This window comes from Dermacentor albipictus, chromosome 9 (assembly GCF_038994185.2).
Source record: "Dermacentor albipictus isolate Rhodes 1998 colony chromosome 9, USDA_Dalb.pri_finalv2, whole genome shotgun sequence".
NCBI lineage: Eukaryota > Metazoa > Arthropoda > Arachnida > Ixodida > Ixodidae > Dermacentor > Dermacentor albipictus.
The window spans coordinates 67,721,341-67,744,662 of NC_091829.1; the positions used below are offsets into that span (position 1 = coordinate 67,721,341).

A 23,322-nucleotide genomic window follows, 5' to 3' on the forward strand; every position below is an offset into this window, starting at 1 on the left:
AACGTGTGTGTGTGTTTGCGCTCGTGTGATATAGATAGATAGATAGATAGATAGATAGATAGATAGATAGATAGATAGATAGATAGATAGATAGATAGATAGATAGATAGATAGATAGATAGATAGATAGATAGATAGATAGATAGATAGATAGATAGATAACCAACCCTTATAGAATATAACCAACCCTTATATATAGCTTTCATTGATTACGAGAAAGCATTTGATTCTGTCGAAACCTCAGCAGTCATGCAGGCATTACGGAATCAGGGTGTAGACGAGCCGTATGTAAAAATACTGAGATATCTATAGCGGCTCCACAGCCACTGTAGTCCTCCATAAAGAAAGCAACAAAATCCCAATAAAGAAAGGCGTCAGGCAGGGAGATACGATCTCTCCAATGCTATTCACAGCGTGTTTACAGGAGGTATTCAGAGACCTGGATTGGGAAGAAATGGGGATAAAAGTTAATGGAGAATACCTTAGTAACTTGCGATTCGCTGATGATATTGCCTTGCTTAGTAATTCAGGGGACCAACTGCAATGCATGCTCACTGACCTCGAGTGACAAAGCAGAAGAGTGGGTCTAAAAATTAATCTGCAGAAAACTAAAGTAATGTTTAACAGCCTCGGAAGAGAACAGCAATTTACAATAGGCAGCGAGGCACTGGAAGTCGTAAGGGAATACATCTACTTAGGGCAGGTAGTGACTGCGGATCCGGATCATGAGACGGAAATAACCAAAAGAATAAGAATGGGCTGGGGCGCGTTTGGCAGGCATTCTCAGATCATGAACAGCAGGTTGCCATTATCCCTCAAGAGAAAAGTGTATAATAGCTGTGTCTTACCAGTACTCACCTACGGGGCAGAAACCTGGAGGCTTACGAAAAGGGTTCTACTCAAATTGAGGACGACGCAACGAGCTATGGAAAGAAGAATGATAGGTGTAACGTTAAGGGATAAGAAAAGAGCAGATTGGGTGAGGGAACAAACGCGAGTTAATGACATCTTAGTTGAAATCAAGAAAAATAAATGGGCATGGGCAGGACATGTAATGAGGAGGGAAGATAACCGATGGTCATTAAGGGTTACGGACTGGATTCCAAGGGAAGGGAAGCGTAGCAGGGGGCGGCAGAAAGTTAGGTGGGCGGATGAGATTAAGAAGTTTGCAGGGACGGCATGGCCACAATTAGTACATGACCGGGGTTGTTGGAGAAATATGGGAGAGGCCTTTGCCCTGCAGTGGGCGTAACCAGGCTGATGATGATGATGATGATGATAGATGGATGGATAGATGGATAGATGGATAGATGGATAGATGGATAGATGGATAGATGGATAGATAGATAGATGGATAGATATAGATGGATAGATAGATATAGATGGATAGATAGATATAGATGGATAGATAGATATAGATGGATAGATATAGATGGATAGATAGATATAGATGGATAGATAGATATAGATGGATAGATGTATATAGATGGATAGATAGATAGATGTATATAGATAGATGTATATAGATAGATGTATATAGATAGATGTATATAGATAGATGTATATAGATAGATAGATAGATATGGATGGTCTCAGTGTGGCCCCATGAGTCTGATGTGGATATGTCGGTTGGTGCACTTTTGTTGCTCGTATTGGCATTCAAATGGCCGTGCCCATGGCGGCCAGTGCGGCCGTCCAATGGACCTGGGGCTTGCGTTGCTCGCTTGAAGCAAAGGCTTGGAAAGATAAGTCAAGATTACATTACATCTTTAGGTTTCTCTGGCACATGCAAGTAGTTTTTCCATAGTTTTTAAGGACTGAAACGGTCATTAGGACAGGACATCGGGTACTTCCCAGACGGCCAAGTTGACGTGTACCTTATTTACTCACATAATGCTCGCACTCGCGCGTTCTCCCCCCCCCCCCCTCCGCTGTTTCGCTGGCTACTTCAAAAATCACTGCAGCGACAGTCATCCACTTGTTCCGATGTCAGCGTTGACGACACCGACTAGGTCGGGCCAGAGTCACATTACTTGTTTGCGGACTGTTACGTTCAGCTGAGTATGCTGCGAAAAAAGAATGAATGAATGAACAAAAAAAGGGCCTTTGCCGTTTCTTTTTATGTAGGATCGAAGCTGCTATTACAAACGTAAGTGCTGCTTGGAAGTAATATTTCGTTTGAGATTACAATGGCTGGTCTGAAAACACCCATTTGCGGTCGCTTTATTTTTAAGTTTTGTACTTAGTACAAAGAAGGTTTGATCGGAAACTTTTTTCCCGAGCATAATTATCGCACGCGAAACAACGTACGGTAGCTGTATGCGAGTAAATACGATGCATCAATGTCCAGTATTGGCATGCGGTGTCACTGCGGTCGCAGTACTTTGTAATATTATACTCTTAACTGACATCATGGGTTTCAGTTGAATCCACGACGTCCGGCATTGCTTAGACATTTTTCTGGCTTCAGCGATACAAGCTTACGTTGGTCTCGCCTCGCTGTCTTTTTTTCCTCCACAGGCATCGTGGGCCCGCGAACGCTGTACAAGACGATATGCACCACGTTTTTCCTGTACTTCGGATGCCTCCTTCCTACCATAGCATTTGGAGCGTTAAATGACACTAACACACACGGCAAAATTGGTAAGCAAACGTTGATACCTCTGAATAAAAGCTTCGTGTATTCGATACAGTACTGTTTTAGATTGGTTGCTGCAGAGAGATTGAGTGAGAAAGTACACGGGCTACTTCATTTAGATATGCTATACAGCAATAAAGAAATATAAAATAAATAACCTAAGTGAAAAACTGTCTGAAGTTGATGAAGATAAAACCGCAACGTACAGTTCACTTGACGTTTGTTCATGCCTCTAGCTGAATGAATATTCTATACATAAAAAAAGAAACTAAACTATTGTCGTTTGTTTTTATTTTTTACCTTGTGCTTTGTATTCATTCATGATTGTTCTATCTAGCTTTGAGTCCGTTCTTTTCTGTAACCGTCATTCTGCACACAGCTTCCATTATGGACGCGCAAACTTTAATAATATTATGTATAGATATTTTTATCAAATTCATATACGAATTGATAGCAGAAAAAAAAATGGCTGTAGCTTAGCTAAGGTTAAGCTCAGGATTCGTAGCATACTAGCCTTTATTTTAGTTGTTGAACCACTGTTTAGCCTGGTGAACTACTGTTGCTTGGCTATATTTGGTTCGGCTAGACGAAGAAACAACTCATGCGTTACTCTGCTTCGCCTTCAAGAGTGGAACGCGACAGCGTTCCTGTCGACCCGCCAAGGGGTGTAAGACAATGGGCTACGGCGCAGCGACTACGCGCCCCGCATTGGACGCGGTGAGCGTCGAGCAACGCAGCGTTCGGCGCGGCAACGAAATGTGCGCCTGAGCAAGCGACGCACGCCTGAGCCTTAGAAACAGCTCATTTCTAAGGCAACACCGCATTCACTAGAGGCGCTTTTGTACCGCTTTGAAGCATCGTACTCGTGGCTCAGTGGTAGCGTCTCCGTCTCACACTCCGGAGACCCTGCTTCGATTCCCACCCAGCCCATCTTGCAAGAGTTGAGCCAAAGCCACCTAGAAACAAGCGCAGCTGCTTATATACCGCCGCGACGCCGCGAGCGACGGCGCGAGTTGGAGCCCCGTTTCTCCTCTGTCGTGACGTCACGGTGTCACGTGGTATGGCATGAGGTCAAAGGTCATTGAAGGCGACACCGCCGCGCCTGAGGAGCTGGGTTGAGCTCTCGTAATATGCTTCGCATAAAAACGGAAAACAAATTTTGACAGCTGCTACCGCAAAAGGCCACCAATGCCTACCGTACAAAAAAAAAAAAAAATGGAGCAGTGAAAAACTCGTAGCCCCAACTTCATGAGAGAGGAACGCAGACGTGAATGTCAGAAATGTTGGAAGTCAGATTAGAGAGCACATTACCTCGTCTAGAAATGTGGTCTTAACTAACTACCACTCTGAGTAATTCTTTTGGCACCATTTTAGATTTGAAAGAATTTAGATTCTCGAACTCTACGTTCGTATAAGTGTCGGATAACGGCATTGACACCTCCAGAATTAGTATCAAGTTAAAAAAATGCGCACCATCACTTGCTCCAGCCGATTTCTTCTAACGAATGCCGACCTGAATAACTTTTCACCCCTACCAGCTGTTCGCCGTCGTGCACGGTTAGTGTTGACAAGCCTGGTATCCACCCATGCCACGATAAATCACCCCGAGATGTTCGGCCTTCCCAGTACTACTGCATTCCCTTCTGTCCTGCGTTCTCAGACTTATTTTCATTTATTGTGTCTATTGGTGACGAATAATTCCGAAAGTCAAGTGCACTGGAGTGGCATGCAAGGTGCATTCTTTCACGTGAGGTTTACTCGATAGACGACATGTTCGATTGTCTATAAGTATGTGTCAAACGAGGCAAGCAACGACGTTCCTCAGAAATAATCTAGTAACGCTTAAAACGTTCCTAAGCGACTCCTTCATGCTGGCATTCGTAGGGACTCATTGTTCATAACAGTTTTCGAGACGCGTTTGGTATTGCAGACGTCAAAAAATGCATGGTCAGCCAGACCATTGGCGGACTGGGCTTCGCACTCTTCAGTGGCCAACCGCTCGTCATACTGATGACGACTGCGCCTCTCAGCCTGTACATTAAAGGTGAGCAGTACCATGATGTCTTAATCTATTAGTGCATAACTTTCTCGCACTTATCAGACAGACGTGACGTAGAGAACGACAGAATTCCGCCACGAGAAAAGAAAGCAGCTGCAGTAAAGCCTGCATAGTGAATCGACATCTAAGCGTAAAAAAATAATCACCGAGGTAAGGCTAGGCACTAACAGACGACAGGAGGCCCTTGCCCTGCCGCCTAGTCTGAAGTGTAGGGGCCATATAATAGGCAAGTGCCTATTTGTTTTCGCGCACCAGGGCTTCATCCTTTTAGTGTATGAGCGGGAATTATAACTTAAGAAGTAGTTTAGCGAATAAATTGTGTATATATATGTCTATTTCTGTCCTTCGTGCCTGTATTTGCCTATTTTCACTTTTATCAGTTAAAAATACTTTCTTGCCGTGGTCTCGTCGTTCCTAAAGCATATTTGGCTATTTATGTCTGCAAAATCTGGCAGCATTTGCCGACGTTGTTGCTGATTGCCAACGCACCTGACAATGCTGAACTATTGCGGGCCCCCTACCATCTGCCTGGCACTGGTTAGCAAACCAAGAGGGGGAAAAATGTCCAAAAGTGTTTCTTCCGCAGTGGACTCGCCACTGCACAATATTCTACAGGCGAAGATTTGAGAGAGACAGGCGCACAATTTTGAAAGGTGTACCGCCTGTAGCTTGTAATATGCTGTTGAAGATTGAACATTGACATTGAAGATTTAAATGCAAGAGCCTTTCTTTGGCTATTCTGCTCCGCCTAGTCTGCCTACATTTCATCGATACGATGACCGTGTAAAAAAGAATGAGGAAAATCTAGCACCTATATGCAAAGTCGAACCCGCGCCTGCAGCATGGTAAGCGAGCACATATCCTCGGCGTCACGCCAACTGCTGAGAATTAAGAGGCCACAAGCAAACCATTCAATTTTTGAACAATATCGCGCGAGTCTCCCCCACACGGCTAGTGAGGGGCCTATAGCAGCGAGGTGCCCTCCTGAAGCAAAGAGCACAGCAGAATGCATTCGAACTGGAAATCGCGCTGTGTGACTGCATATAAATTCGCTTATCCCACCGTCCCCTCGTTGTTACAAGGCCGCTGACACGCCATGTGGTCGGGGCTTTCTCGATGTTACTGAAATACTGCAGGGGTGTACGTCCGAGAGTAGAGCGGAACAAGAAAAAAAAAAAAAAAAACCACCGTGGTGCTGTCGCAATAGCCTCACACACACGAGTAGTTCGCCTGGAAGGTCTCCAGGGACGCGCCATGCGTTTGGCTCCAAAAGCGACGAAGCCGAACGGGCGCACCGTCCCACGGCTGTAATAGAAGCTGCATAAAGCTTGCGTGCGGTGCGGATACTCCCGCACTAAAGACGTAGTTCACTATACACTTCCTGCTGTTTATGCAGGACATCAAAGACCACGGCTGACCAGGGCGAGTAATATGCGTTCGTGGTATAGGTAGGCTCCGGCCAAGTGGTTCTACATCTCATTTATGCTGCTAATCGATCGTTCACCATCGTGTCGCGTCATCTTATCGCTGTTGGAGCCACGCCGTCCACTCCAGTGCCACACACTTGCTGTCCCACGAAACGTGCGGAGTTTCTTTGGCCACGTGAGCAGCTTTTTTGCCCGAAAATTACTTTGGGAGCACGGGTGGCAGATTCGTAGCAGATAGCACTTTCTCCCGTTTTGACCACGACATGTTGCTTTCAAGCAAAACGCATGAAGGCGGGAACGGGGAAACACTCGCAATCTGGAATTTCGGAAGATATCGTCGGTTGTTTGAGCGACCGACGTAAGTGACCCGGGGGTTAGCTCACACGAAGACGTCTTGTTAATGGCCATTGCCACAAGTCTCCCGAACACTGCATACTTCCAACATTCGCCGTGGTAGCTTAGGAGCTACCGCGTTGCGTTGCAGAGCTTCGAGGTCAGACGTTCGAATCCCAGACACGGTGGCCGCATTTACATGGGGGGCTAAATGCTAGAACGCTCGTGTACTTCGATTTCTACAATAAGGAACCCTAAGGCAATCAAAAGTTATTCGGAGTCGCATATTACGGCGTTCTTCATAATTATGTATTGCAGTTTTGGCACCTGAAACTTCACAATTAGGTAGCTTTTGTTGGGTTGAATAAATTTATTTTGCTATCTGTAAACATATTGCCGCCTTAAAGGGACACTAAAGAATAACACTAATGTCGTACACGGGTGGTCGTTTAAGAGCGCTCTGACCGAGATATGAAGGTGGCGTAAAACAGCGGTAAAGCAGTATTACGAGAATATCGCGGGTATAGAAGCGATGATCCTGCTTGTTTATCATCTGTGGAGCCCATTCATGCTATCAGTAACGCTTACTGTTCTTTTAGGTGGCCTCTGTAGCGGTGCCGCAGCGCTCCGCAACGACCCCCTGAATATGTCATGAATAAGTTTCCGCTGGCACCGTATTACTCCAAAGCTCCGCGACAGCATCTCCTTCTTTCGTTCTACGGATACACCTCCGATGGCGGCTCATCTAATCTCTGAAATAGAATAAACTCCGCCTCTCGCCCCGCCTTCCCTTGCTCTTTTTATATAAATAAATATACGTAATGAAATACATACACCTGTGCTTGCAATTGTGACAAAGAAATTTCCAAATTATGAAGTCGTGGCGACATGCATAAAATAAAAAAAAGAACGCTTGCGAAACGGATTTTTGCGAGCAGTTTACGAGTCGCGACGCAACTACCGCACCATGTATAGATAACTATATTGCATCCCATGTGTGCAGCATTATGTGCCAAAAAAGAGAAAGGTTTTTTTTTTGATTGTGCAGTTGGTCGGTATAAAAGAAACATGAATGTTTTTTTCTGCTGAAAGAAATTTGAGAGCCACCTACAGGCGAACAGTCTAGATCCCCAGAGTGCTTGAACCCGTCCTACATGCGGAAACACAAAAAAACGTTCCATTCACCTCTTTCATTGTTGAGCGCTCATTTTTCAGCTTACAAGTATCTTCTGAGTGAGCAGAGGCAAAATTTTGATCCGCCCACTCTTGAGATGGTAATAATTATTTGTTACTGTTTTTTTGATAACTCTTTCAAGGATGTGTAGCCGTAAACTCTGCAACGATTCTTTTCTTATTGGAACAGTTGTTGGCTTTAGTCCGCTAGGGAAGAATTTCAGATGCTGTCATTACTTGTTCAGCGACTTTCCTAGTGTATTCTTTGTGTCCTTTGTGCTTGCTGCATTTAGTGCTCCATGGTGAGCGGGAAGGTTTGCCTATTAGATAAACACTATTTGCTCGTAGGGCCGAAACAAATCTATTAACTGTGTTGGCTGCGATACGCGGATTCACATAAATGCGGCCTCTCGCGACCAAGCAAAGCCTCGCGAAACGATGGCCTATGATTGCTGCCTTGGAGACCTGGCGAGAAGACGCTACATCGGTTCCATTACCATTAGAGATGTGAAAATAAGTTCTAAAGGCAGAAGGTGAATACGAAGCAACACCGATCGAATAGTGCCTGAAGCGAATCAAATCAACTCGAATGTAGGATATTTTTTCCGAATAGTGTGCGAATATTTTACTGCTTTCCGAGTGATTTTCGAATCCTGGTGTTCGAAGCAATGGATAGTTTCCGTCATTAAACTGCAGATTATAAAGCACGGTTTGCTGGAAGCACAAAGTGAGTATTAGGAACGACTAAGCAGATTATCCGGAAAAATCTTCCTTTTGCTGAGCATACATGGTCATGCCTTTTAATATAAACATTATGAAGGTAACGTTGTGGGCCAGTTAACACCTGTGTATGCTTTCGCTACCAAACTTGTGTATTGTCCGAGGGGATGGCGTAGGGAAAGAAAACAATTTCTTTTTTCTTTATTAAGAACGATCGCGGTAGGTGTACCACAGTTGCATTCATTATCTTGCAGTGAAAGGTATTCTGATTTAAACCGATAAGAAGGGCGCAGGTGATTCATTCATAAATAGTGCCAAACAATTCCTGCTGCTGAATGTCATAAGCCTGACTGCCTGAGCGGCGCAGGCTCCTCTAGTTCGTTATGTCTGCTGTGGAGGGGATGAAAGTTTTCGCGTTTCTGCTTCAATTTCTTGCTCGATTGTGTACAGTGAAAGACGTAAAGCATTCAAAATAGTATTTGAAAACATACCCGGACTTTCGTATAGTGTCCATTCGATTCGAGGACCTAATTGCGGAGCGAGTGTCTAATTCGAAGACACAATCGAATGCGAGAGCATTTTGTTCGTTATTAGAAAGTTTTCAATATTCGCACACCACTAATGTTGCCATAATATGAACGCACTCGGTCGATACACAAAGGACGTAGTGGTTTCCGAACACTATAATATGCCTGTTTTGGTCCCTTGTATTGCTCAAATGATGCTTTAAGTGTCTCTTTCAGGCGCCGAAAACATTTCTAGTGCCTAAAAGTCTGGCCACTACTGATGTTTTGCCTTTGTTTTTTGTGTCACTTCCAAGACGATCACTGAGACAGTATTTTCGTTGCGAGCACGGCTTATATTTAGAGGTGCTATGAGCAAGCTCATAGCAGTAGCAGAAGAGGGCCACGAATCAAAATTCGTCTTAATAATAGCTTTAGTGAAGTTGCGGCATCAAATATGCATAGAGGTCTACGGCCAATCCCATGCGGGACCACCTGTACAGCTGGAAAACAATTATGGAAGTTAACAAGTGATAGCCGCAGGAGTAGCGAAATCATGTGGTGCATTTACAAAAGAAAATACAAAGAGTATGAAGGTTCTGGCATGTCATATTTCGTGGTAGCATGGCATTATATTGCGGCCTTATAAAAAAGAGGTACGTTGCTAGGAAAAAAATTATTAACGTCATACCAATAGCACTCGCTGAATGTTAGAAATAAAGGTATAATATACCTTCATAACCAGTCCGTAATAGGTGCATGTTTTAGCTTTTTAAGTTGTAAAAATCAGAGTTTGTTGGTCGTTAAAGGAAATAGTGTGTTCTACTTTGATGCGGAATTTAATTTCAGTTTGTTTACCATGTTCAGTGTGGACTCCTGACAAAATATTATTGTTCGAACAGAGTCAGGTTGTCCTAAGGCACATATCTTAAGGTACAGATGTTGAAACTGTCATCGGTGGTAGCTCATTATTCACCAGTCTCAAGAGAGAAAAACCAAGAGCCTGAGTGAAGTTGATGTGCCCTGCAATGCTTAGATAGGGGGAAGTTAGCAAGCTTCGTACTTTTATAGACGGAAAGCATGGTCCCCAGGTACCCAGTATATATAAGCACCAGTGCAAGAGAGTCAAAAATATCTATAGAAAATAACTGAATAAGACAAAGAAATGTAAGTCCTCGGTGGATTCTGCCGGTGTGCCTGGATTACATGCGCTGTTCTCGTGCCCCTCACTAGGTACAACAGCAAGCTCACGTATATAGACGGCCATTCAGTGGACACTAGAATGCGTGTCAAGAGTCAAGAAGTGCTTTCACTTGGCGCTGCATCTTTTCAGATGCAACTATTGCTTTCCGTTTTGTTTTTGCTTCTTTTTGTGCGTGTTTTTGCAACGTGTTCCTTTAGAGGTTATTCAAGCTCTCCTGCTGACTTCACGTTTCCTGTTGCAGTCATCTACGACATTAGCCAGGACTTTGGCTTCGACTTTACCGCCATGTACGCCTGCGTCGGGCTCTGGAACAGCTTCTTTCTCTTCCTTTACGTCATCTTTGACGTAAGCAAGGTCATGAAATGGTGCACAAGGTGAGCATCCGCCAGAAATGAGCACGTACGTGAGGGGGCCATGCCGAGTCGTAATTCTCTTTTTAAGGTGCTGCTGCCGAGGGGTTGCCTGCTACACGATATGAGCTCACAAAGGCTGTAGCATGGGAGTCGCTAGGCCTTACGCAAGCACTTGCAACGGCGCTGCGCCGTTTTACTTGTCCATAAAATTGTTATCGCGAACGATTCCAGCGGTCATTCCCCAAATGCCTCTGACTAGACGGTAAAGCTGGCTTTCATAGTATGGCCTTCGCGTATCTTAAATTGTAAGTCCTTCCCCGAGCAAAACAAGAAACAAAATTACGTGCGTCGTCTTTGTCCTGCACACAGGTCATCGCTCAAGTCTGTCTAACGAGCTTCTTTACCGCAAAGACTCTACGACATTCTCAGAACCTCTAAGGAAGACATAAAGACTTCCCCATCTTCGTATATAACTCCGTATGTCGTCTCGGCTTCCTTCGCTTTCACGTCTTTACGGCGTTTCTCTGACACAATGTGAGATAAAGGGCTGCAAAGCGTGCCAGTGGCTTCTTGCTAAAGTTTTTCAGGCAGTGGTTTCCCAAAGGTCATAACAGATTACATGAAGCCAACAGAGGTCGATGACGTGGGAAGCACATGAAAAATAAACATGTATCGTTATAATTGAAGTGTGTGTACATTGCACGGTAGCACGTGCAGTCAAGAGTCAACTTCAACGAAACTCAAAGCGACATGCTTTCGGTTCCCCGACACGTATCTATAGAAGGGTAAAAGGCGTTGAAAAGCACGAAGCAATGGAGAGAGCGCAACGTCTCGAGCAATTTAACGAAGTTATTGGGAGTAAATACGGGTACCCGCTGTGGTTGCACAGTGGCTATGCTGTTGGGCTGCTGAGCGCGAGTTCGCGGGCTCGAATCCCGGCCACGGCTGCCGCATTTCGATGGGGCCGAAATGCGAAAACACCGGTGTACTTAGATTTAGGCGCAGGTTAAAGAATTCCAGGTGGTCGAAATTTCCAGAGTCCTCCACTGTGGCGTGCCTCATAATCATAAGGTGGTTTTGGCAGGTAAAACCCCATAATTTCTGATAAATACGGGTAAAGTAACACGTCACCGGTAAATTCTGTCGTATTCAAAATGCGTTGTGGTGCGTTCATGTGTTTTGTACGTTCAAATGTTCATATATGTGTTCACATGTTCACATGTTTTACCATGCCCGCCTGAAGTAGGCAGTTTCCCCTTTTAGAAAACTGCTCGTAGCTGGAGCTCAGCTATGGAAGTTCAGCATTGGCATTACCAGCACCGCCAGCTGTACTGTTCCATTGAAGCTGAAACGTCTGTTCTCTTCTAAGTGGAGCCTTAGTCGGCCGTTTCTTAGTCCTACAAAAGTTGCTTGAGCCAAAAAATTGTATCTTGTCTTAGATTTGAGAAAATAAGTTATCACCATGTGTTTTTTAAGCGTCTAAGTTCTCGACCTGACTAGATATTTCTCGTGTCCGATCAGCCTCATTATATCGAGGCCAAACTGTATTTGCATCCGCATTGGAGTTTGTAATAAATTGAACGAAAAGGAATTGAAACGGGAAGAAAGGCACATTGTCACTCATAAGGGGTCGAGCTCGTAGCTTCCGCCTAACGCTTGCGGTAGGGCAGAGCCAAGCCTAAAATGTGCATACATTGACAAGAAGAAATTTGTTTTCCCCCCAAATTCATTGCAAGCGACTGTCAAATCGAAAGGTCATAGAAACCGTCACGAAGCAAGCCAGAATTAGATTATTCCGTATACCATCCGTGAAGTCCTGGTGTTTGATACCTGAGGGTCCCGTGAGCTGTCCAATGTCTATTGTTCTGCGGGACCTGCAGCGGAAGTTCACCATGCATTGTCGCTGCCTGACCCGTCTGGGTACCTTAGATGGGTGGGTTTGCGATGTAGAAGAAATAAAAAAGAACAAACAAAAAAAAAAACAACACTCGTCTGCTTAAATTTAGGCTCAGGTTAAAGAGCGCGACGTCGTCAAAATTAATCCGGCGTCTTCTACTACGCCGCGATTCACAATACTATCGGGGTTGTGGCGCGTAAAATGCCAGAATTTAACTTAGCTTTTTGTTGTTTCCGCCAGGCGCCTACACACCCACACACAAAAAAAGAAACTATAACAGTTGCCAAGCTATGGACTGACCAAACACGGCTGTACGCCTTGGCCCGTGAGCAATAAGCTCTGCAGGACAATACTTCTGTTCATACACGAGGAAGGCCTCCCTGTCTTCACTGAACCACACAAATATGCAGCGCAGCAAGTTCCACGAATAGAAGGGAAAACGCGTCCAATCACTTGCAGGTCCACCGAAGAAATCTTCTCGCTCTTCATCACGATCGCCTTCTGCGTGGACGCCGGTCGTGACGTCACCAAGGACTTTCTGCGCCACTACCTCGCGCCCGGCTGTGCCGACACCGACTTGGTGACCGGTGGCCGCCTTCCGTCCATCGCGGCAGTCAACAACACCACCACCATCGGCGTTACTGACGCGCTGTTGGTGACCTCGCACTGCCAGCGAGACACGAGCCTCCTCTTCTTGATGCTCGCGCTGGGCACTTGCATGCTGGGCGTGACGCTGTACAACTTCAACAAGACCCCCTACCTGCAGGCCTACCTGCGAAACCTGCTGTCCGACTACGCGCTGCCGCTGGCTGTGGTCGCGTTCAGCTTCGTCGGCTCCTTCGTGTTCAAGGACGTTGAGAGTGAGTCTCGGGCAGTGATGCCGCCCGACCGATGCTCGCAGACACTCGCGGCTGTCCAGAGCCGCGTAATGCTAAACGCATTCCTCCCTACAGATTGAGCTTGATAAGAATATGGAATGCGCAACGAGCGATAGAAGAATGTTAGGCGCAACGATAAGAGGGAAAAAGAAATCGAGTTGCATGGGCTATGTACGGTGTACGGCAGATAACAAGGGATCAATTGGAGTTACAGGGTCGGTGTCGGGAGAAGGGGCGAGTAGGTGCCGCACAATAGACAAGATACGTGGTGCGCTGGTTTGCTTTCATGTTTGTTATCTACATGTTCATATTATCTCCACGTTCATGTTATCTACAAAGTTCCGGGCGCATGGAGTAGCAGTGGCCGAATGCCGTGGCCGTTCTATATTTTTCTTACCCGCCGTGGTTGCTTAATAGCGGTGGTGTTTGGCTGCTAAGTACGAGGTCGCGGGATCGAATCCCGGCCATGGCGGCTGCAATTCGATGGGGGCGAAATGCGAAAACACCCGTGTACTTAGATTTAGGTGCACGTTAAAGAACGCCATGTGGTCCAAATTTCCAGAGTCCCCCACTACAGCGTACCCCATAATGAGAAAGTGGTTTTGTCTCCTAAAACCCCAAAACTTAATTTTTAATTTTTACACTTTTCTTCTCAGCAATACTGCATTACACTTATGTAATGCTTAGCGCGAGTTTTTATTATAAATATTGCCTGTGTACAGTGCAAGTGCTGGCTGGAAATGGTAGTTTTTGAGGGTTCATTTCGGAAGAGAATCTTACAGCCATCGCATCGATTTTATTAGTTCCGAATCGGTCAGAAAAGTATGATTATAATATTTGATTGCGCCACACTTTTCGATTTCTATTATCAGTGATGACAAAGGCGAAATAGAGTTGACAAAGGCATACGGTGCTCATCCGGCAGAGACGAGTATAGGCAGCGATAAGAGGCTTCTGCAGTGAGAGTTTCGAATGCTATGAATGCTGCGAAAAAAAAAAAAGTCTTTCAATTTGTTTGCAGGCACGTCGTCGTTGTTGTATCTCCATTTCCCTTTCTTTTCCCGCAACCCAGCCGAGCAGTTCCGGATCACCGAGGGCTATCACTTCGAACGGGCCAGAGTCGAGTCCCTTCCGGTGTCCGGGGTCTTCGGCGCCATGGGTCTCGGCTTCGCCCTGTCCCTGCTGTTCTTCATGGACCAGAACATCTCCGCCGCCATGGTGAACAACCCGAGCAACAGGCTGCGCAAGGGCAGCGCCTACCACCTGGACCTGCTGGTCGTGGGTCTGCTCAACGCGGGCCTGTCCGTCTTCGGGCTGCCCTGGATGCACGGCGTGCTGCCGCACTCCCCGTTGCACGCCCGCTGCCTGGCCGACCTGGAGGAGCGCGTGGACCAGGGTCACGTGTGCGAGGTCGTGGTGCGGTCCCGCGAGACGCGACTCACCGGCATCCTGTCGCACCTGCTCATCGGGCTGTCGCTGCTCCTGCTCCCGTACCCGCTGTCCTACATCCCGACCGCGGTGCTGGACGGGCTCTTCCTTTACATGGCCGTCACGTCCCTCATAGGTTTGCACTGTCTGAGGACGTCTTGCTAGGCGCATGGCCACAGAGTTGGCAGACGACAGAGACAATGCGTGCACTTTCACGTTTCCTAGGTGACACGGGCCTGGACTCACGCCTGTGATACCAGTTGTGTAATTTATTTATTTATTTATTTATTTATACAATACTGCAGGCCCAAATGAGGGCCCAAGCAGGAGGGGCAGAATACATAAATATTTGCATATGCACGTGCTTATATATACATACAGACATGAAAATAAAATACAAAAGCAATGCAACATATGTAAATATTATAAGAAAACAAAAAATGAAAGCGACGACTTATAATATTAAGAGAAGGTACACTGAAGGAAGGCAACTTGACAAACATTAGAACTGTATCACACGCATATGTGAGCACTGGCAACCACTATCGAGACAGGGGAAAAAAAAAAGTACCAGAAGTTGAACGAGCGCTCATTGCAAAATACTGTATAGAATAAGGATAATGTGGAAAGTATTATACAATATTCACGTTTAAAAAAAAAGAAGAAAACAGTAACAAGGTTTGCCCATATGGCAATACCCCCAGTATCAAAGACACAAGCGGTCAATAGAATCTGTGTTTATCAATTGTGATAATGGCAGGCTGTTCCAATCTGTTACAGTGCGAGGGAAGAATGAAAACTTGAAAAGGTTAGTTCGGGTGTTATAAGGCGTCAAAGAATCAGCGTGACGATGCCGTGTTCGGCGCGCTGTAAGTGGTTGAACATAAGCCTGCGGCTGGAGGGACAAACAGTTGTTTTTAAGCAAGAAAAGAAATTTCAGTCGTTGTATTTTCCTGCGTAGTTGTAGCGTTTGGATATTATGTTGAATCATTAGGCTAGTAGGAGAGTCACTCAGTCTATATTTAGAAAAAATAAACCTGACAGCTTTACGTTGGACCATCTCTAAAGTGTTAATGTTAATTTTCTTATAGGGATCCCACACAATGCATGCATATTCCAGTTTCGGTCGGATGAGTGAAGTGTAAGCCAGTAATCTAGTACTAGAGGGAGCGTGCTTTAGTTTGTGCCTGAGAAGACAAAGTTTCCTGAAAGACGAGCTACATACGTTAGAAATGTGCCTATTCCAGCTGAGGTCACTGGTTATTGTGATTCCAAGATAGTTATATTCGCTGACCTTGGTTAGTGGTTCCGTGCCGAGGTTATAGACAAACGACATTTTATTAATTTTTTTTGTTATGGACATATAAACAGTTTTTTCTCTGTTCAATTCCATACCCCACCGACTGCACCAGGAAAGAATGTTTTGAAGGTCAGAGTTAAGCATTAATTGATCATCGTGGCAAGTAACCTCGTTAAACAACACACAATCGTCAGCAAACAGTCTAACTTGAACGGGATGAGAAATTTCGTTAGTGATGTCGTTTATGTAAATTAGAAATAGTAAAGGTCCTAGCACGCTACCTTGAGGTACTCCAGAAGTTACTGAAAGTTCGTTAGAAGAGTAATTATCAATTGAAACGAACTGCTTGCGATTAGATAGATAAGCCGCCACCCAGTTAATAATATAGGCTGGAAGATCTATTGACTGTAATTTTTCTATAAGTTTATTGTGAGGTACAAGGTCAAACGCTTTCTTAAAGTCTAAAAATATTACGTCAATTTGGCTTGACTTGTCAAGAGCACTTGCGAAGTTGTGAATAATTGTGGTTAATTGTGTCACAGTAGAAAAACCCTTCCGGAAACCATGCTGATGAGGAGACAGTACGTTGTTGTCATTTAGGAATTTGGTTATTTCATTAGCTATAATATGCTCGATTAACTTGCAACATGATGAAGTTAATGAGATAGGACGATAACTAGTTACTAGGGTTCTGTCACCTTTTTTCGGTATGGGAACGACACGTGCAGTAAGCCAGTCTGTAGGAAGATTAGCCGTAGATAACGAGGAACGGAAGATAACAACAAGAAAAGGGGCTAACGCTTCAGCATATCTGCGCAGAAAAGCGTTCGGTATGTTGTCTGGTCCTGGAGATGATTTAGCTTTGAGGTTCAGCAGCATCGACACTACACCCGGTTGCGATACAATATCAGAGGTCGAGTTGCATGACATGCGGTTAACGTTTATACCACCATCAAAATTGGAAAAAACACTCTGAAAATAATTATTGAAGTGCTCCGCGATGCGTTGTTTTTCGACAACGACATGGCCCTCGTGAACAATTTGATTAATTGGCTTGGTTTTTGAGCTTAGAAAAGCCCAAAATTTTTGGGGTGCCGTTTGAATGAAATTTGGCAATGTATGGTGAAAATACCAGCGCTTAGCTAGCCGCACTTCTTGGTTTAGCTTATTTTGGATTTCATGAATTGAAGCACGTGAGGCAAATCGTCGTCTTAAGCGCTTAACTTTTCTTTTAAGGTGCAAGATCTTTCTCGTTATCCAGGGAGTAGTCTTGGAAGTTTTTTTAGTTCTATTAGGAATAAAGTTGCTAAGGCAGTGGGCGATAATTTCTTTAAATTTATCCCAAAGCACAGTAGTATTGTTACTGTGAAAGTTATCAAAGCATTGCTCAAGATAATCCAAGACACTTTCGTCTCTGGCACGAGAAAAATCTTTAACAGTGGTTGTTTTACATTTTTTAGTGTTAAGCACTCCCAAAGAACAAGAAAAATATACCAGATTATGGTCAGAAATTCCAGGCTCCACCGAAACAAAAAAGTTTTCTAATGAACGACTTACAAAAACGAGGTCAAGTATGGTTCCTGACGTACCATAGGTGCGCGTTGGCTGTCTCACAACCTGGTGAAGATTGTGAGACAGAATGATGTCATGTAAGTAATCTAAGTGTGAATTAATCCCGGTGCAGAGAAACCCATTCTCCCAATCAATATCTGGTAGGTTAAAGTCGCCTATAAGTAGCACTTTATCGCTTGTGAATGAAACCATGTGTTCAAAAAGATTACGAAAAAATTCTGGGCGCGAGTCAGGTGCTCGATAAACTGCAAATAGCAAAAATGATTTATCCCAGCAAGTAAGCTTCATTGTAACAGATTCCAGGTTATCAGCCTGACATAACAGAGTACCGGATATAGTTTCTTTTATCAAAACTGCAACCCCGCCCCCTCTAGTACACCTGTCACGGCGATAAGCTTGATAAGATGGAGGAAACACAACAGCATCCTCAATATTGTCATGCAACCATGTTTCTGTTATCACAACTACATGTGCATTGTAACCCATGATAGTTGCCTCAAGGCTTTCCGATTTATTAACGACACTGCGGGCGTTGATGTTTAAAATTCTCAGTTCTTTAACACCAGGGGAAGTATCAGCGGAGGCAAGTCAATCATTTTTCGAAGTATTTACATGGCCGTCAGTTTTCATCCTCAAGTTCTTACTGTCATCCCAAGTGAAAAGCTCATTGTTAATACGCATCTTATCATTAATTAAGCGAACTTTCTTGCCTTGTTCTCTTTCACTTTTAGCACTATCCCACAAGAGTTTACGTTTCCTTAGTGTGCTGTGCGAGTAATCGTTTTGAATAGATATTCGACTACCCTTTAGTTTGTACGCACTTTTTAAGACAAGCTGTTTTTCGGTAAAATCCTGGAAATAAATGATGACTGGTCTCTTGTTACCTTTGTTACCAAGACGATGAATTCGGCCGACAGATTTGCAAGGAACAGCAAGCTTTGCAGAAAACACCTCGTCAAGAACTTTATTTTTAAGAATAGGTTCAGTTTCGCCGGCATCCTCCGGAATGCCAAAGACTACGAGATTGGATCTCCTGCTCCTATCCTCTAGATCAGTCAACTTCGCCTCCAGTGACCTTACTGTACGTTCAAGGTCATCTACACGCGAGGCTCGTTTCTCTAATTCAACGAATCTGGCTCCCCAGTCAGCTATAACGTTTTCCACCTTATTCTGTTGCTCCCTGAGTGCAGTCACGTCAGCTGCCAACTTGCTCTGACCAGACAGCAACTCTTTCAGCATGGATTCGATAGAGGCCCCACTACCGTGAGTGGGGCCGGGATTTAACTCAATATCGCCGCACATCAGCAGCAAGCATACGCAGTACACATCATGGACAATAGAAGCACACCGTAGGGGGCACGGCAAGACCAAAAGACCACGACAATCACTTCTAATCGTGCTATAGCAGTTACTAACCTGCACAAGGTAGCAGAACGGTTTAAGCCACATGCTTGTCAATGGTCCGCCGTGCCCACTGAAAGTGTAGGACTGGAGCTGTTCCTTTATAAAGCGATGCGTCGACGTCACGTGAAGAATAGGTGGCGCCTCAAGTGACGCATCCCAAAACAGCGAAGGGTTGGCGTCATGAAAGCAGTGACGTGGCATCGGTGTTGTAGTTGTGGTCCAAGTGCACGTGGCGAAGTTTGGTAGATGGGGACGGTCGATTTCATTTCTTGAAGACTGGTCATGCTGCGGCAATTGTGGCAACGTTGGTCCGGCCAGGCCATGAGCAAGCACCTGCACAAGGTAGCAGAACGGTTTAAGCCACATGCTTGTCAATGGTCCGCCGTGCCCACTGAAAGTGTAGGACTGGAGCTGTTCCTTTATAAAGCGATGCGTCGACGTCACGTGAAGAATAGGTGGCGCCTCAAGTGACGCATCCCAAAACAGCGAAGGGTTGGCGTCATGAAAGCAGTGACGTGGCATCGGTGTTGTAGTTGTGGTCCAAGTGCACGTGGCGAAGTTTGGTAGATGGGGACGGTCGATTTCATTTCTTGAAGACTGGTCATGCTGCGGCAATTGTGGCAACGTTGGTCCGGCCAGGCCATGAGCAAGCACCTGCACAAGGTAGCAGAACGGTTTAAGCCACATGCTTGTCGATGGTCCGCCGTGCCCACTCAATGTGTCCTTCACCTCGTTCCTCCCATTATCATCCCCCATTGTGACCCTTTTTCTTCCCCTCTTCCCCTTCCCTTACGTAGAGTAGCAGGCCAGATTCTCCATTATCCGGCCGACCTCTCTACATTTTCCAATCATTAATCGAATGCCCTAAAATCGCCGATGGTTTAACTTTGGGAACTCTGTGTAGCTGTACCTAACGTTGTAGTCATTGTGACCACGCATTACGCATTTTTTGTCCTCTGCTTAATATTGAGACCCTCATTCTTTCTCTCGCGGAGCTCACAGAAAAGTAAGACATGGCGAGTGTATCGCTCTCAGCTAAATAGTCTGTCCCCACATTTACATGGGTGGACTTGTCGAAAAATCAAAACAGCCCTGTTGAAGTATAATCATTATACTTATTGCGTGGCAACTAAGAATGTCGCCCTGATGCAGGGCGACATTCTAGCGTAAACCTCAACTTATTAGTCACAGTGACTTTGCTGGAAGATGGTCCAAACAATAAAGATGCTCCAGACACTCCGTTATTCCGACTAAATTCGCATGCACTGAGGGAAGGAAATGTTCACACCCATGGAAGTTAATTACGGGTACAGCGTATTCACATTTTCTCCGACTAGAAGCAAAAGCGCAGATGCGAGTTTTGCTAGTTGCCGCAGCAATGCATGGTATCCCTCGTCAGAGATGCATCTGTTCAAGCCTATTCATGAAATGAGAGGCCATATTAGAAAAAAAGAAACGTAGACGAGATGGTAAGAGGTTAAACATACAGCCGATGCGCAAACTATACGGCGAATACCGTAGTACTGTCGTCTAAGCCGATTTCGTCTATTTCAGGCAACCAGATGTTCGAGCGTTTCATGCTACTGTTCACGGAGCAGGCGGCCTACCCGCCGAATCACTACATCCGGCGCTGCCCTCAGCGGAAGATACACCTCTTCACCTTCTGCCAGCTGGTGCAGCTCGCCGTGCTGTGCTTCTTTGGATTCGCCCCCTGGCCCTACGTGCAGATGGTGTTCCCCATCATCATCCTCTTGCTCTTGCCGCTTAGGTGAGCTTTGGTCACTCGCTAGCTTAACAAGCCTACATAATTTTATGAGCGAGGCTTTTCAGTCCCGCTTTGGAGAAGTGTAGGGTATTCCGAATAGGGACATTTTGGAATCGAATACGAAATTTGAAAAAAAAAACGACCTGCGTGCAACAAATCGAATATTGGATTAATTCTCCTTTCTAAACAAGGATAAATAAGAGATTCGCGTGGGATTTCTGTGGTAAAAAAGTTTTATGTAATTATTTATTTATGAAGAAGGGTAAAAAGGACACCGACCACTGAATGAATACAAGAAAAGACGTTTCGGCTCCCCTGACGGGAACCTTGTTCACAATGATGGCTTTAAAATATGATGTAAGCAGCGCGTGTAGATGGGGGGAGGGTTCCGTTATGCTTACATCATATCTTAAAGCAATATAAACATTGTATCGCACGTCCTTGATTTCATTGTGAACAAGGCTCTCGTCAGGGGAGCCGAAACGTCTTGTATTCATTCAGTGGTCGGTGTCCTTCTTTTTACCCTTCTTCATGATGCCTCCCGGCCAGACGGGCTTCCGTCAAAACCTCGACTTTATTTATTTATGTATGCATGCGGTGTCGTTCGCAACTGGGCTCTCGGTTATCTAAAAAGCTTGCAAATGAAAAAACCGCAGCCTTCAGTTATCTGATGACGATTTCGGCGGGGAAACAACAGGTCAGTAGGTGCACGCAATGTGTTGTGCTCACTGAAAAAGAGGAATGTAGTATTTCAGAATCGCACATTCTTTCAAAGGTATGTGCAAACGCGGTGAGATTGGACAAGCAATGAGTTGCGTTGTCTAACTCGAGACGACAAGTTCACATGTCAACTGTGAGGTTTGATGAGACGTATTTATTTAATAACTGCAAATTATTCAGCACAATTTGTACGCAGCCGTAGGTACGCGCAAGAGCTGATGGCTCTGCGCAACAATCACGGCTGTTCTTCAGGAAAATTGTTGGGAATAGTCATCACTTGAGTAGTTCTGTGTCCTTCGAGATTCCGAAGCGCTGCTTGCTGTATTGAATATTAAAAAAGCGAATATGCAAAATTTGCAATAATAAAGCCAACTTTGGAATAGGAATCAGACAAAAAGGACTCTCTTATCCTTGTTCAAAATTTTAAATATTTGCAAACCACTTAGTCAAAGCCTTCATTGTTGCTATGTATAGCTGCGAGGAAAAAAAAATTCCTGTTGAATGGGCGGTTCTGACCTGCGAGGTGCACAAGGGAAAACAGAAAAAAAAACAGAAATGAGGGGTTTTCTGCTTGAAGAACGTGTGTGCTGTTTTCATACAGGCATTTTTTTTTTACTTCAACCTTTTGTGCAGGCAGAAAATTATCACCCTCTTTCTCGATCGAAGATATCTGGCAGCTTTGGACGGCAAGCACTTATAGGACATTATTCGACGCATCCGCCGCTGCCAGTGTGTGTGAACGAGATGAAGCACTCTCCAACCGGAAAAGACACCAGTTGTAGGTCTTTTGACGCGGATGTGTGGCTCCCCAAGTGGTTAGTCGCGTCGCGAAAGCGATGGAGCTTCCTAACGGTGTTACAGCTCTGAAGACCGAACAGAATTGTTCAGGCGTGGACCAGAACACCAACGCAAGAAGCTCTGAGACCGACGCCGAAAAAAACAGACATTCCCGATATACATGGGAAGACGTCCAGGAAAACAATCGCACCTACATATTATGCACTCACTGCATAGTTAAAAACTTTCTAGAGCTTCCCGTACTCTGGCTCATGCACCTGCAACGGTTCACTGCTGATTCTGATTTTCTATGTTTCTTTTTGTTTGAGTTTCCTGTTGTGCCATGTTTCTTTTTGCTGTTGTTCCAGTGCAACTAAGTCGCTACTGCTGTTCTCAAAACACTCGGTAGCATGCGAACACTAAACTTAGCACTGTCTGATAACTTCCCATAATATAACTACTACAGTTAAGCGTGTCACAGCTCAGGAGTGCTGTGTTGGTGAACATGGGTGCGCCAAGGATGTTATGCGCAGTTCACGTCTATTCTAGTTATTTAAGGACATCTCAGTCTTGGAGTCTTTACAACGATGTCGAGGTGGAACGATGGGGTAACGTTGCGATGTAATATGGCTGCACAGTAGGAAACGTTACATAATGTGACGAATCGGTTTATGCCCATTTTTAAGAAGCTGAAAGGCTGCCTCAAAACAAAGGAAGAGACGTCAGAGTATTTCGGGTGTCCTCCTACAGTAAACCATATATGTTCCTTTTCGTTAGATGAGCTGTGTTTTCGCTTCTGCTTCTGCAAGAAATACACGCGAAATAAAAACGAGTCTCAACAAACCTTATTTCTAAGGAACGCTTCATCCTTTTGGCTTGTTTCTGACATCATTCATGTTGAAAGTTGGAGGCCCACACAAAATGGTTAGGAATCTTTGGATTCGATTATGATGCTGCTCTCTGGGGAAGAATTTCCCCGAGCGGCGCGTTTTTGCTCAGCGATTACACCGTCACATTCTGGAGCCATCGAAAAGGAAAGCCCTGATTTCCTTCGACAAAGTCTTGAGATTAAATAAATGTCCTTCAGTGCACTGGTCCGCCGACTAGAACAGTCGGTAAACTACTACTATAATAATTCATTGTAGAAGCTCGGGAGCTATGTTGCTTGCCT

The 23,322-nt window shown here is 45.0% G+C and overlaps 1 protein-coding gene across 2 annotated transcripts in view; it reads left to right on the forward strand.

The window, feature by feature from the left end:
• Positions 1-22,999, forward strand: part of LOC139050113 (solute carrier family 4 member 11-like) — a 47,203-nt gene extending 24,204 nt beyond the window's left edge. For both annotated transcript variants that reach the window (XM_070526327.1, XM_070526328.1), the window contains 7 exons: positions 2,521-2,643; positions 4,569-4,682; positions 10,299-10,431; positions 12,767-13,167; positions 14,258-14,749; positions 20,444-20,657; positions 22,008-22,999. In XM_070526327.1, coding sequence (XP_070382428.1) covers positions 2,521-2,643; positions 4,569-4,682; positions 10,299-10,431; positions 12,767-13,167; positions 14,258-14,749; positions 20,444-20,657; positions 22,008-22,074 — 1,544 coding nt within the window. In that variant the 3' untranslated portion in view covers positions 22,075-22,999. The remainder of the gene's footprint in view (positions 1-2,520; positions 2,644-4,568; positions 4,683-10,298; positions 10,432-12,766; positions 13,168-14,257; positions 14,750-20,443; positions 20,658-22,007) is intronic.
• Positions 23,000-23,322: the final 323 nt, after the last annotated feature.